General features: G+C 38.9%; 3 protein-coding genes across 9 annotated transcripts in view; 2 read left to right on the forward strand and 1 right to left on the reverse strand.

Annotated features, from left to right (window-relative positions):
- The window catches only part of gpm6bb (glycoprotein M6Bb), a 29,503-nt gene extending 25,411 nt beyond the window's left edge, over positions 1–4,092 (forward strand). For 2 of the 3 annotated variants that reach the window (XM_031296213.2, XM_031296205.2), the window contains exon 7: positions 2,212–4,092. In XM_031296213.2, the coding sequence (XP_031152073.1) occupies positions 2,212–2,361 (150 nt within the window). In that variant the 3' untranslated portion in view covers positions 2,362–4,092. Of the gene's footprint in view, positions 1–293 lie in introns of all 3 variants that reach the window. The other variant, XM_031296221.2, reaches the window with a different exon arrangement.
- Positions 4,093–4,524: 432 nt separating this feature from the next.
- Positions 4,525–13,359, reverse strand: ofd1 (OFD1 centriole and centriolar satellite protein). 4 transcript variants are annotated; one of them, XM_036004627.1, is made up of 23 exons: positions 13,115–13,359; positions 12,859–12,986; positions 12,537–12,740; positions 12,381–12,449; positions 12,251–12,278; positions 12,060–12,170; positions 11,839–11,975; positions 11,435–11,608; positions 11,204–11,310; positions 10,979–11,098; positions 10,213–10,286; positions 10,028–10,119; positions 9,629–9,818; positions 8,734–8,864; positions 8,432–8,543; positions 7,304–8,026; positions 6,870–7,026; positions 6,669–6,760; positions 5,922–6,050; positions 5,521–5,684; positions 5,237–5,425; positions 5,069–5,157; positions 4,525–4,785 (listed from the first exon to the last, which is right to left on the reverse strand). In XM_036004627.1, exons 2-23 carry the CDS (start codon positions 12,952–12,954, stop codon positions 4,740–4,742), a joined length of 3,234 nt encoding a protein of 1,077 aa, XP_035860520.1. In that variant the 5' UTR covers positions 12,955–12,986; positions 13,115–13,359; the 3' UTR covers positions 4,525–4,739. The 4 variants fall into 4 exon arrangements, with proteins under 4 accessions (XP_035860520.1, XP_031152013.1, XP_035860519.1 ...); XM_031296153.2 differs by having other exon boundaries at positions 5,069–5,139; positions 6,870–7,083; XM_036004626.1 differs by having other exon boundaries at positions 6,870–7,083.
- A 28-nt stretch (positions 13,360–13,387) lies between these two features.
- Positions 13,388–15,351, forward strand: trappc2 (trafficking protein particle complex 2). 2 transcript variants are annotated; one of them, XM_031296285.2, is made up of 5 exons: positions 13,388–13,516; positions 13,775–13,901; positions 14,139–14,288; positions 14,922–15,002; positions 15,101–15,351. In XM_031296285.2, the coding sequence occupies exons 2-5, from the start codon at positions 13,809–13,811 to the stop codon at positions 15,197–15,199; spliced, it is 423 nt and encodes a 140-aa protein (XP_031152145.1). In that variant the 5' UTR covers positions 13,388–13,516; positions 13,775–13,808; the 3' UTR covers positions 15,200–15,351. The 2 variants fall into 2 exon arrangements, with proteins under 2 accessions (XP_031152145.1, XP_031152138.1); XM_031296278.2 differs by having other exon boundaries at positions 13,391–13,516; positions 14,139–14,283; positions 14,917–15,002.

Here is a 15,351-nt window from a genome sequence, read left to right on the forward strand (position 1 = left end):
CAGCTCCAATTCCATTTGCTCTTTACCATTTGCTTAGATGCACATGGCCCTGTTTTAATTTTAGGATGGATGGAAGAGAGTGCAGTTTGGCTTGCTTTTTGTGCCATTAAAGAGTGTAATTTCTAAAAAAAAAAAAAAATAATCATGAGTTTGAACCACAAAATCACAAGTAGGATATACTTAACTTTGTACTGCTGGAAAATAATTGGTCACTTTACTAACTTGTCAGAGTACTAGTGATAAGGAGATCACCGGCATGTTCTCTTACAACCTTTTCTGTTCTCTTCCACCAGCTGATCTACATGATGGCTACCACTTATAACTTTGCTGTTTTGAAGTTTAAGAGTCGAGAAGACTGCTGCACTAAGTTTTAAACTGTTTTAGGAGCACGGTACAGCATTTGAGGCTGTACTGATTAGAGACAGTTGCCACTGACAACAAATAAACTAAAAAAAAAAACCTGAGAATAGAAAAATCAACATCTCTCCATTAGTAATCATATGAAGTGTAAATAGCTGACTGTATGCTTCCTTTAGCATTTGGTATCCGGGGATATTTTTTGTCCGAGGAGACCTGATGAAAGTTGTCTTCAGATTGGGGTGGTGTTTAGTTGGCTGGTTTGTTCTGCTTTCCTTGGCACTCACTTTTAGAAATGTGTCACCATTAGATTATATTGAAATGCACACAGCTAGAAATCCACAACAGTGTTATTTATATTCGTAATGCGTAAAGCTGATTTTGACCTGCATAAAAGTAGTATTTCAAATTATTTTTTAAGACTTACAGTATTTAGCTTGCAGTACGTCACTTTCTTGCATAACAGGACGAGCATCAGTTGACTGCAGTCAGAGCTGTAATGCGAATTTGTGCACAAACTCCTGAGGCACTTGTGGAACATTAATGTAAGATTGTTGCGCAGGTTGTAACACACACTTTTAAAAATGATCTAAGTTGGAAATGAGACCATCAAGACATACACTGCACCACGCCCACATAGATGTGCAGTATAAAGCTCTGAAATTAGTCCATGAGGATATCTGATGACAAATACTAAAGGTGTTCTCAGGCTTTGTTTTTGATTGCCAGATTAGCAGTTTTGGCGAGGATGAATTCTAGTGCTACATCTGTAAAAGGATGAGCTACAGAGGCAAAGTGCCTTGTATTGCCTTATTTTTCTTTGGTTTATCTTTCCTTAGCCTTCAAATTTTGGTGCCGACCCATGAAACCATGAAGTGTTACATGGAAAATATTCAGTATTATTTCTTTTGTCACAAGTTAGATAGATTTAGATTCTAAACTGAACTAAAAACCTTTCATCAACTGTATTATGCTGATGAGTATTATGGTGACCAGTGTTTTTTGTAGATTTCAAATTAACTGCACATACCTACGTAGAACAGCACACTATGAAGGGTTAGGCCAGTACCAGGGGTATACTTCTGCATGAGGCCCTAAGCCTCACTTTAATTTCATGTATTTTATAAATAAAAAAAGAAATTTCTCCTATTTTAGAGTAGAGTAAATGTATTTTTTTCTATGAGGGCTGATGCTGGTATAGCCTCAGCTATGAAGTTGATGTTTTGTTTCCTACATTTTTCCTTTTATTCCTTCTCAAAGTGCCATTAAAGAGCCATTTGTTTTTATCTTAACACTGAGCCTGCATGCTTACATTTTTTTCAGATTCTTTGATCTGTTTATAGTTACTTATACTCCATATATCATATATTTAATTTTCTCTTATGTTTTTGAAGACTGTAGCTTTTACTTTCTATATAAAATAAACAATCTTTGTTTACAAAAGTATCCCTACTTGGTCTATTTCTTATCAATCGTACAGCAGTATAATACTGAACTGCATATGGATCAGGGTCAGATTCACAAAAACTCATGCTTTGCACTAACCTCAAGCTTTTACTGCTGCATAAAACTCACATGCACAACCTGCGGCACTCTTTCTCTTCTCTTTCTCACGTCTAAAAGGTGTTCTGTAGTATTGTGCGTAGCAAAATAGTAACATAACTCCAGTATTAGTAATGATTGTAACAGTTATGTTACAACAATTGTCTTTCTGAGTAATGTCGCCCTTGTTCGTTAAGTCTTTTTAAAAGCGTAACTTTATCTGTTTGTCTGTGATGTGTAGCTCGGACTCCTGTAGCTTGCTTTGCATCTTTGACATGCTCACCGGCCATCCACCTCACCCTTCTCTTCCAGATCCACTTCCTCATGATTCTCTCAGCAAACTGGGCCTACCTTAAGGATGCCAGTCAAATGCATGCCTACCAAGACATCAAAATGAAGGAAGAGCGGGAGCTGCAGGACATCACCTCACGCTCAAAGGAATGCCTCAATTCCTACACATAAGGATATTACACACTCACAATCCACACACACATGTAAAGACACATAGACACTGCGGCCAACCACTGTGGCCCCTTTGGACCAAGACAACGCTCCACTAAAATAACCTGCCAACTGCCGTGACACTGTGCAGTACTAACCAGGCTCCTAACAAACTAATGCATCAGTGTTGCTTTCTGCACTAACTCACCAAGAAGTATTTTGAAACTGCTACTTAAAATTTCATTTCTATTTTTATGAAGGAAAAAAAGGCAATTTTGAATTCTGATATTCATGTAGTGTTTGATTTTCTCTAGCCCTTTTTATAGCCAGTTTTTTGCTGGCGATGCTTGAGACATTGCACTATTCTTATACAACGCATAACGATGCCTTGTTTGTTTTACGGTCTTGCTCTGTCTTTCTTTTGAGCTGTAGTGGCCAGTTTTCAACAAGGCGATACAATATTTGGTTTGCTTTTTTTCCAATCAAAAATGCAGACTAATTATACACAACATGAAAGGCCTTACATTCAGAGTTAGCATGACATTTCTAGATAGCATGTCAGAATCCAATTATAATGACACAAGATAATAATATTGACACAAGACTGGCATGTCACAAGGCATGTTTTTTCTTTGATTTCACAGCAATGAAATAGGTCAAATCTATAATGTGGACCCAGTAGTTCTGTTATATTCGGTGGTATTTAACTGCATCTTAATCCCAGTGTTAATCATTTGGTTCTAGATTTCATTGTACAGCTACTTAAAAAGTCACGCAGAACATTCATGGCCTATAATAACACTACCTCAGGTGTGCACTAGAGCCTATGGAACAATTTATTAGAAGAAACACTTCTCCTTTGCAAAACTATGGTTTGAAGATCCTATTATAATCACACACACCAGGAGCTCCTCTACATGACATTATCATAGGGTTTAATCTTTATGGACAATGCCATAAGAATAACTAGCTTGCTAAATGTGAACTGTTGCCAATAATTAGACAAAGGGATAGTCAGTGTATTCAATATCTTTAAAAGTTTGGTCCGCGTGCATTCATTTATGCAAATGACAAAAGACAGAGAGCGCTCTCTGATCCATCATAAATGTTTTTTTAGCTCATTGTCTATTGTAATATCTCATATATTGTAAAAATATGATCAAAAATTACTTGATTTTGAAAAACCTTATGAACAAGTGTAAGTATGTCCCATGTGCATTGGTACTATGGAAAAATCTACAGAACTTAAGGTGTGAAAAATGTAGACTTGATAAAAGTCAGGATTTTTAGCTTATTTTTCAAGATAAAACCACTTCATTTGTGTTCTTAATTTTCTATTATTGCACCAGTTTTTGATGTGCAATTGTCATAATGCTGACATAATTACTCATGTAATCTTTTATTTCTATTAGTTTAGTTACAGAGATAAGTTTCTTTGTTGCATGAAGACAACTGTTTCTGCAGTGACACGTGATGTACAGTCATGTATACTGACATCAGTAGTAGGCAGTGTTTGCCTGTCTCCTTTTTTTCTAATTAAATACAAATTAATCCTTTTTTTTGTAGCTGATTAGTTATGTTTTTTAGGTTCTTTTCTTTAAAGTCAAAAGTATACATGTTTTATATTATTTTGTTGCCTGATAGTATACTTGTATTGTCTATGAATGTCAAGGGCTTCCTCGTGAATATCTGATGCTTAACATTTAAATAAACTTTCAAATAACTAGATGCAACACCAGTCATTTAAAAAAATTGTACGGCTATCTAAATGCTAAAGTTAGCCAAAGTATGAATGCCATTGTGACTCTCCGCCCAGTGTTTTACACAGAATCTGTGAGATATTGTAGTACACAACCTGCATAGTTCTCTGCAGGAGTTATAGCTACAGGTGCACAATCATATACATATATACATATGTCTATGTGTACAATGGCCAAGGAGAAAGATGACAGATGTACATCACGCCAATGTACTGTACATTTCATCTTAATATGCAGCGTTTCCTGTTGAATGAACCAAAAACTAAAGAATAATCTATCAATCACCAGGAGGACAACAATCCAGCATCCTGTCTGACTGGAAATCCCTTTATGACATTACTCAACTGGCCTGTTGACTGTTTTTATGAAAATAAAAAAAAACAAAATAAAACAAACTTCACTCTGTTGCGGTGTTTTGTTTTTTTTCGTGATAGGAATATCTTGTTTGGTGGTGTACAGTCAATCCAAAAGAAAAAATATCCAGTATGATTTATTCAAAATGTATGCTGCCAACTATACATACTGAAAAGCAACATCTAAAAATATAAAACAATCAATGCTTCAGGGTTGTTACAAACTGTCCAAGAATACAGGGGCTAATTCATCCGTTGATGATGATGGCAGTCTGGAACAACCAGCTCACCAGAAATCATCATCTTCATCCTTGTGTGAAAATGCTGCAATGCTGGGAAAACAATATCAAGTTAATTTGTGAAAGCCTTGAGGGACAGAAAAAAAACATCTAAACCAAAAATAGTATTTCTCAATGAATTTATCCTTAAGACAACATTTCTAGAACAAATAACATTGAACAGACCAGGAGATGAGAAACCACAAAATAAATTACATTTTTTTGAATTATGGAGGATTATGTAGGCTTATATATTTATTAAACTGTCCTACAGTAACAGCATTACTTTTGAATTAGAAAACCTAAGCCTTAAGTCTTGTCAACTGTTTTTAGTTACCTGTCGTCTTTCTCCTCAGACAAACTCTTGGCCTCTGGGCTCGTATGTCCTACTTCTTCTCTTCCAGGGCTCTGAAACCACCCCCCCCCCCACTCAGTTTAACACACAGGGCAGCTGCTACAAGTCAAGTCACAAAAGCAAAGTTTTACAAAAGTGCGTGCAACTCACCTGTGCATGCTGCTTCTCTCTGGCTTCCAGGACCATCTTCATGTATTTCTCCAATGGATTTTCACCTTTGGACTCCTCCCCGTCATTATCTGCCTCTTGTTTCTGCTCTTCATCTGCTCCTTCCTTAATTCCAGTTTCTTCTTCTTCTTCTTCTTTTCTCTGTCCTGGTTGCTCCATCTCTTGCAAAAGCTGGATAGACATAAATACTGTCAATACTCATTTAATCAGGTTACCTTTCCTAAAGAGGAGTTTTAAAAAGGAACGTGGTGCAAGATACTCATTACCATCTCTTTCTCCAGTCTTTCAAGTTCCTGCAGCTCCCTCTCTCTGGCTTCTTCTTGCTCCCTCTGCCTTTGTTCTAGTCTTTCCTTTCGCTCTCTTTCCCACCTCTGCTCCTCATCCTCTTCATCTTCTTCCCTAGCAGATTCACCTGAGGCTTGTGGGACTTCTATAACACATATGGATTCCCATGAGTCATATCAATTGTCAGTCATCACTTTATTGTTGGTTTAAGAAGCAGTGCACCCCCAGAATGGCCACAATTTGAGCAAAATATGAGAGATTCATACAGTCAGACTGATGGTGTACAGCAGAAGGTGGCCATTCTTGTCATTTGGGGTCAACCAAGATCATGGTCAGTAACCGGGTGGGGGGGGGGAAACGACGACAACGACTAACAACTCACCCGCCTGGCCCTGCAAGTCTATCGGGTCTTCTGGGAGGTCCTGTGGGCGGGGGACAGCGGGGCCATCAGGGGCCTCCTCAGAGAGAGGGATGGCAGTGTCCAGGAGAAGCTCTGGAATGTGGCCCGGCTCTGGAGGGAGACATGCACAAAGAGATCTTTTATGCTCCACCATAATGCAAACGGGCCAGAGGACCAGCACAGAATACATAATCAGCTGCCCTTCATCTTCACCATTGTGCAGGGCCACTGAAAGGACACTTTGAAGGCCAGTCACACACTCATTAAAAGAAACAGCCATTCTCAAATCCAAAACCTCCACACCGGATATACTCCATTTTGTTACTGGGATTTTGTTGAAATTAATGATAATGAAATTGTAGATTTTTGTTTTTATGCAAGGCTGTTCATCCAATGATCCAGTAAAATCTTTAGGCAGACCAGGAAAACCTCCAGGTGCTGATTATTAAGGGAATTGTGCTTTTGACATACATAGAGGGCTTACCATCTCTCCATGTCTTCCAGACAGTAAAACAACATGTAACTATTAAGCTATTATTAAACTATAAAGAGTACCTACTTACACATTCCCTGTTGATTACAACAGTACTGCTCCTGTGTGTCAAGTGCAATGACCTGACCAAGCAGCTTTTTCAGTATACAGTATAAAAATAAATAAAAATTAAAAATTATTTTGCAGTAGCATAGTTTAAATAAAAAAAATAAAAAATAAAAATACTAGTTTAGTACCTGACAAAATCCCTGTGAGATCTTCTAGGCTTATTTTCTCAGGCTGTGGGGAAGACTCCGAGCTGGAGAACACAGGGTGCAGCTTTGGTGGACTGACAGAAACAGGGGCAAAAATGAGGGCATTAGTATGCGCTCTCTAAAATCTCTAAAAGTGTATTCAGAGTGTTGTAATGTCCTTGCCAAAGCAATGCCAGATGGTACCTGGACTGGTCTCGTGCTGTGCTCTTGAGCTGAGGACTGCGAGGTGGACTGAGCTCAGAGGAAAAGTCACCGGAGGTCTCCACCTCGTCGCGGGGGTCACGAGGGAGCCGTCTGTCAAACGACAACTCCGGGAACGTCATTGGAGACACAACTGCTTCTATCAGATGCAAAGACTTCATGTTAGGCAATATCCTCATAGGAGAAAGATTATGATCTAAAAGCTGACACGAAAAAGGTGTGGATTTACTGTTTAGAATGTTTAAACTGTTTTGGCACATTATGAAAATATTTCCAGTAAGTGTTAAATGTGCAGGATATGGGTGCTGACGACATGAACCCATTTCATTCTTAACTTTTTTTGACAGTTAAAAGAGCTTGGTGCATCTAATCCCCTTTGAAGTGTTTTCACAGGATAAACCATTTTTTGAAGGTACCTTCGGCAATCTCTCTTTGATGCTCTTTCCTGGAGGACGAGTGCGATGTGGAGGACAGACGTCTGGGTGGAGGGCTGCTTGCATCCTGGGGGTGTCCATCTCTTATAAACAGAGATTCAGTCACCAAATGGAGACTGTGGTCAGTGAAAGCTGTGGACTGGGGTTGGCTATGGTCTTCTAAAAAGGTCACTCTTGGTTGTGAAGGTGGTACAGTGTTTCTGGTGTCATAGAGTGCATAGGAGGGGGTTCTGGTAGTTTGGGGAGACGGTTGTCTGTGTGAGAACTTTGATTTGAGGGGGGAGTGGGTGTGTGAATGGTGAGAAACTTGTTTTCTCAGGGGAGAGTCGGGACGATGTGAAAGATGTGCTCGTTGTGGGGAAAGAGGTCTTGGGGGAAGCATGTGTGAGATGGTGGAGCGCACTGCCCTCTGCTGGTAGTTCCTGTAGGCTTCCTCTAAGGTCTCAGCCTCCTCCTGCAGCTCCTGAATCCGAGCCTTGGCCTCAGCCACCAGCTCCATGTCGGAGTCTGGAGAGTCATTCCAAGGCGACTTGTGTCCTCGCATGGGCCCACCTGCTTCACAAACATCATCATAACCCACCCTGGGCCTCAGCAGAGCTCTGTCCACATAGAAGTCAGGGGGAACCAGCTTGTCAGCGTTCAGCTCCAGTATTGAGCGATCAACAAGAGAGGGTTTGGGGTTACGCAGCACTTCATTTTCAAGAGCTGCCATCATTGCATCGATTACACAAAAGAAAGGGAAAGAAAAAGGAAGAGAATTGAACACTAATACGAAAGACCAACCACCATTAAATAGCACAAATCAGAAGAGTTGCTACAACAAATTTTGAAGAACTATTTACATGCATTTACACCTAGAATCTGGTTGCTACTACATGCCTTTCTTTTTTGTTTTTTCAAAAAAAAACATTAATTATTATTTAGTTATTTAAAAGGGAGAATGTTTGAGGTCTTTTTTTCAAGAACTTCCAAGAAAGAGAGCCAGTTCATGAAAAGCAGAAATAAAAGGTAACTACAGTTATGTATTGTAACATTCATAACTGCATACAGAAACCTACATGGTTCAAAGTGATCAATCACACTAAGATGTGGCAGACGTTCATGGGGTACCTTGTTGAGTTTGGCGAAGCTGTAACTTTATTTCCTCAATGTGGTTAGTCATCCACTGTGACCTCTCCTCACACTTTGTCAACTGAGCCTTTAGCTGAGCACACCGCTCCACCTGCAGAAAACAGCAGACAAGGACATAACATGAGAAGTTATTGTTTGCACACAGTGTAAGGTCTGTGAAAAGTATAGGTATGCGCTGCTGGAAACAGATTACACAAGAACAAACAGAAGACAAAACCGTGTGGAAAAAAACCTGACCACAAAGTTTCCCACACTCAGCGAGAGGCTGTGATGTGACTGACCTCACTCTGGAGCTGTTCCTGCAACACCTGTTTCTGGTTGTCAAACTCTTCCTCATCCAGTCTGTGAGCGCTCTGCAGCCTCCGTAGCTCCATCTGCAGCACCAGCTGCTCCTTGGACGGCTGGCCCAAATCTGAAAGAGTGGTTGTTAGAGTCAAAACATGATTTAAAAGTGCATCCTTTTTGCCAGTCCTATGTCTGTTTCAGTAGGAAAGCTATCTGAGGAAAACACATCTGGGGATACACAGGGGTTGCTCTGATTTAGGGTGTCATGTTTAAGTGGTCCAGTTCACGGTTTGAGCTGCATGGATCAGACCAGCATGAGAGTACAGCACATGGGGCTTCGCACCATGTTTCTGCCTTTTGTTCGTGATGAGGAGAGAGGCCCACTGCTCCAATGCCTCCTCCTCCTCAAACAGGAAGAATACTGTACCCCTCAGAGAGAGGCACAACTTTGGTTCTCAGCCATGGGTTAAGGGAGCCCTCTGTCTCTGCACACTGTGCTCTCTGCTCCCCTTTACTCCATTTCTCATTACCACTCCCTCACTGGTTACTTTTTAGAGAGTAGTCTGCGGAGCTACAAAGACAGCACAGAGGCCCCACAATGGCAGGCAAGACACATTCAAAAAGACTCAGCTGAGCCAGAAGCAGTGGGACAGACTAACATGAATGCTTCACAGTACACTGCATCTCCCACAGCTCACAATTAGCCCACACTCAAGCACCTTGAATGCAACATAGGAACAGGACTTATCTCAGTTTGGAAAAACAAAAGACTACAAATATTCTGAGGTACTGATTTTCAAGGTTTATAATAATAGGTAGGCTAAATCTCAAGACATTGAATTTACCAGCCACAAAAGGAATCAGTTGTACATTATTACAGCCAATCCTCACCAGCATGGAGAAGCCGGTTCTCCTCTTGGGTCTCCTCCAGCTGTTTCTTTAGCAGCCGCAGCTGTCCTTGCAGCTCTGCTTTCTCTCTTTTCAAGCTGGGGTAGTCACTCATGGTCTCCAGTCTTTCCCTTAACAGCTCCTTCTGTTGAGTCAGCAGAGAAATCTGCTGCTGTGCTGTGTCCAGCTCAACCTGGAAAACAACAGAAGAGACATGCAAAAAGCAGGCAAAATAAATCTGAAGAGTCAATTAATCAGTTAGACTGTGTACCATAATCATTACATTACAATATTATCACATCACACTGAGTGATTACGAGTTTTGTCTGAATACAAGTGTTCAATTGCAAATTGAAGAGGGTGAGGTTAACACTGCAGGATGACTGGGGTTGTGTTGTTTACCTGCAGCCGTCTCAGCTCTGAACATGCTCTGCTGTGCTCCTCTAATTTGCCATTAATTACAGCCGACTCCTTTTGGATACGAACAGTTTCCACTGAGAAATAAAATGGAATGGAAACACAAAATCAAACCAAAACATTGGCAAAAGCAAACCAGTCAGTAATCTTGCATTCATTTAAATACTCACTTTTGTTTCGGTTCTCATTCTCTGTTAGTTTTTCTGTTCTCTTGATAAAGTCATTCTTTAACTCAAGCTGATACCTAATTTTATAAAAAGACATAAGAACAACAATCAAAAAGAGCTGTGAAACTAAATCAACACAAAATCTTGGAAATCCATGTGGCCCTTTTCTATTACAGACGGGTACAGTCTAACCAAACCAGCTGCCATCTAAACGTGTTAAAGCAACGCATCATTCGGTCAAGTGGACGATCAGGTCCCATACTGTTACTCCATAGTCATAGCTGCTGACAGACTGCCAACCGCTACGTCTTAAGCACTATGTATCTATATAATATATTATAAATAATAAGTCATAGTTTTGATGTAATAACTGATGAGCATATTAGCGCAGGACTCTAAATATGTGTAGAGTTCTCAATTTCAACTTATTGACTGACATTCAGTCAAAAAGAAAACTGAGTCTCATGACAGAATTCAAAATTTGCTGTAGGATGGAATAAATCTTTAAATATTTCCAGTATACATTGTACATACAGGATAAGTTTTTTTTACTTTAAACCTACTAAACAGTGACATCCTCTGGTCACACAATGACAATATCCCTAACAAGGCTACCTACACTAAACTTGAGAGATAAAGTGAACGAACAGAGAGAATATATCAAATGAGACTGCCTATGTGTAACCGACTGAATATGTCTAACTGGTGGTGACAATGTGAGCCAAAATATAAAAAAAAAAAAAAAAAAACCCGGACAACATGAAAATACCTGGAAAGTTCATTCTTCAGCCTTTGGTCGTGCGTGTCCTCCATCGTCTTCACTGCCAGTTCTCTCCTCCTCTGCAGCTCTTCAGTGGTCTTGACCTTCTCCTCATGAATTTGACAAGTCCTATCATCATACCAACACAGTAACATTCTCCATGAGCCAGTTATCACAGTGAGAGAGCACAGCACCCATCTACTAACATGAATGGTAAAACAAAAAAGCTCTTACTTTTCAAAAGCCTCAATTCTCATCCTCAGCTCATTCTCTCTGTTCCGCACTGTTTCGATTTCTTTTAGGACCGATTGTCTCTGCATATACACGTTTTTTTCTTCAATCTAAAGAGAAGAGGAATACAAACAAACAGCATAAATTACACTGTCTCAGATTTCACCAAATGAAATTATTACATGCAAAGGTTTGTTTTGTGAAAGAAGAAACATCATATTAGCAGTAATCTACCTCTTGTTGTTTTTGTAGTCGATCAATGGCATTTTTCTCCCGCTCCATCAACGCCTTTGCCTTCATCTCGTAAGTCCTCTCCAGCTCCTGTTTCAGCTTATCAAATTCTTTATGAAAATTCGCTTTTTCTTCCATCCTCACCTTGGCGATTTCAACATCTTTAAAATGTTGCATCTTAAGAAACAAAAAACAATGTTGAGGCCCGGAGGTAAGCTACATGATTACATATTGGCCACTCATAAAAAGGCAAAGCATTCATGCCATACATTAACACCATAAAGCATTTATACCTTTTAAAAATGTGTTTAGCGTAGATATAAGTACATGTAGCTGTGCTTCATACCAACCTGCTCATACAGTTTTTGATTCATTAACTTTGCAAAAAAAATATACACGTCACGTACCTTTGTGTTCATTTCTGCTTGCATCTGTGCTTCAATTTCTTTTCTATGGGCAGCCAGTTTGGATTGGAACGAAAACCATTTGTCCCCACTGTAATTGAAGCTCTCATATTCCTTATCAATCATTTTCATCTTCTCAACTGTGTATGGAAGAAAGAAAACATTAAAAACTGCACTGAGTGGAATATGTGTGGAGTCAATTTTAAGACTTTATTTCATCATACCAAGAGACAATCCGTAACTTGCTATGCTGGTTGTCTGAGTGTCAGCATCATGGCACAGGCCGTGAGTATAATGGCGCGTTAGCTGTGTTAGAAGGCTGATCAGGAACCCTGCTAGACAAAGAGAAAATATATCAAGGACAGACCTTAGGAGCAGGATCAACTTTATTAAAAAGGAACACAATGCGGCATACCTTTATCATTGTTATCTTTGTTTGAAGACTGTAAAAAAAAAAAAAAAAAAAAAAAAATCTTGTTATTAGTGACAACATTTATATTTATTTCAAGAGCAATATTTGAAATGCTAAATCATGTTATTATTACCAGGGATCTGTAAAGGGCTGATTCAGGGTCAATTTTAAGAAGCTGAAGAAGGTCTCCTTTTGTGAAAACCTGCCAAAATGGATAAGAGACCGAAATCTTCATCTGCAATGATGTGCTTTTTAAGATACAGTCAATTAGACAAATGCTTATGCTCACCTTGTCTTTGCACAGGCCACTTTCAGGGTAGAATACAGAAAGAGTGTACTCATACCCTGAGGTGCGGAGATGATCACACACTATGCTGTTACAGGCTGAGACCAAAAGAGGTTCCGATTTCACGGTTACTGGTCTGGGGACTGGTTCTCCTCCAGTCAAAGCTGGGTGTTTTAACTCCTGGATAAGCTGATTCCGCATCTGTGTCTGAATCAGATCAGAAGAGTGAAAGAGAACAAGAGGAATGAAAACTAAACTCTTTCTAACGCGGAGGTTAGAAGATTGGGCTACAAGAGCCTGCAGCGACTTTATTAGCATGACTTACTTTGAGTGTATCTAGCACTCCTTTATTTTTAAAAGTTTGATAGAGTCTTTTCCTCAGCTCATCTGGAGATAACGTGTCTTCCTTGGCCGAGGACATAACTGTCAAGTGTTGTTTTGTAGGTCCTAAAACTGACAGAAGGAGAAAAAAAAAGTAGCCAACAACCATAGACCGTTAAAGGACAACAACACGGTGAAGCTGACACGGCGAGCTAGAGAACAAAAACTGCAGTTTTTAACAACTTTTAAAATGGTCTTACCTGGTGTTGTACTGTTATTACTGTGTCTTTTTAACACCTGATACAATAGGCATCTCAACAAAGAGAATAGTCTCTAGTTACCAGCCTAACGACCAGTCTTAGGCGTCCCTTTCGAGGAGGTGTGCCTCAACCATGGAACCATTTAAATCCGTCAACGGACATTTTCGTTCCGGGCGCACAGTTATGATGTAACGAGAAAAAAAAGCAGCAACTTGTTATTATTATTCAGTAATTTATTCAGCGGGAGTTTTTTATTAGTAAGTAGTATAAAGTAATTTATTTATGAAGTTAAGCTAAAAACAGCTCCCGCTGAACCGTTTTCCAGCAGATAACTGATAATTACATTTTGTCGTCATCTTTGTGCGACTGCTATCGTTTCTCTCCAGGAAACAAAATTAACAGGTAAACAAAAGTCAGTTGTATCAAAGTAATAAGCTTTCACTGTTGTGCTTGCTTTCCGTTCCTATACTCTTTCAAGGCGTAATGCGTTTTTTTATAGTCTCACAAGAATCACTTAAAGACTTAAACGACGTCAAGCGTCTGTGGAGCACTGCGGCTAACGTTAGCTTGCTAGCTGAAAGGTTCAGTCAATTGGGTGATATCGACATTGATATTTTGCAAGATTAAATTGTTTAACCTATTGTTTTGAATTGTTTTCAGGGCAGTTTGGCTTTGCTAAGAAGAAGGTGAAACGATGTCTGGAAGTTTTTATTTTGTCATGGTTGGTCATCAGGACAACCCTGTGTTTGAGATGGAGTTCTTGCCAGCTGGGAAGGTTGAATCAAAGGTAACATGGCTTTTTGTAATAACACCAGCAACTATTCTACTACATCTTGTGCAATAACAGTGGTAAACAAATTATAAGTGTTATTCATTAGCCTAGCCCTAGACTACAGCATAATTGTCAGGATATAATCTAGGAGTCTTTAATGTAAGTGGTACAGGACCTTTACAGTTATTTATAGGAAATGATAATGTCTGTTCATTTAATATGTTGTTTGATGATTTGTGTCATTAACCACAGGATGACCATCGCCACCTGAACCAGTTCATTGCACATGCTGCCCTGGATTTGGTTGATGAAAACATGTGGCTGTCCAACAATATGTACTTGAAAACTGTGGACAAGTTCAACGAGTGGTTTGTTTCTGCCTTTGTTACTGCAGGACATATCCTTTTTATTCCATTTGATTCTTCCCTTTGTATTCCCTCACAGAAGACTATAAATAATTCTTGTTTCGCAATCAAAAATTGATAAAATATTGCCATGTTGTAGTTTACTGACAGAAGAGAGACAAAACACCCTACATGGCTGAAATATCATGTTTAATAAACTAATTTCAGAGGTGTACATCTGTAATTTGGATACAACAATGCAAGATAACCGAAACAATTAAGTCTATTAATCGACAGAAAATAAATCAAGTTTTGATTTATCAACTAAAAATGACCAATATTCTTTCAATCCAGCCTGTTAAACATAAAGATTTGTTGCGTTTCTCTGTTTTATATCATTGTAAATTGAATATTTTACTTTGAGTTTTGAGGCTGTTGGTTTAACAAAACAAGTAAATTTAAAATGTTACCTTAGGCTCTGGCAAATTGTGATGGGCATTTTTCAATATAACAAATAACAGAAAAAAATATTGAACAGGTTAATTGATAATGAAAATAATTATTAGCTGAAGCCCCACTGCCACTATTTAACATGTTAGTTAAAGTCATAAAATCATGTGATCAAATGATAAAATCATAATCAAGGAATTCATTGGCATGGTATTTTCTTTAATTATTTGCCGTACATATAAGATTCATCATGCTGCATGATGTGCGACAAGAAGATGGAATCAAGAACTTCTTTAATGATGTATATGATTTATACATTAAGGTAAGTGGTCTCCCATATGATTGGAATAACTTTGCATGAGGTAACATTTGGTCCATTTCTTCTTTCAGTGTTTGATTTATTTTTATTTTGTCTTCCAGTTTGCAATGAATCCATTTTATGAAATCAACGCACCAATCCGCTCAACAGCTTTTGAGAGGAAAGTACAGTTTCTTGGAAAGAAACATCTCCTGAGTTAATTACTTCACATGCACAAGGATTTGAATGCGTCTTGCCTATTTGTACATATACCTAACACATAATTGATGCCTATGTCTTTCTTTTCCTGTTTCACAAATGTAAAATGTATTCAACATAGATTTTCTATTAAACATTTTCTTGTCTGATGTAA

This window comes from Sander lucioperca, chromosome 8 (assembly GCF_008315115.2).
Source record: "Sander lucioperca isolate FBNREF2018 chromosome 8, SLUC_FBN_1.2, whole genome shotgun sequence".
NCBI lineage: Eukaryota > Metazoa > Chordata > Actinopteri > Perciformes > Percidae > Sander > Sander lucioperca.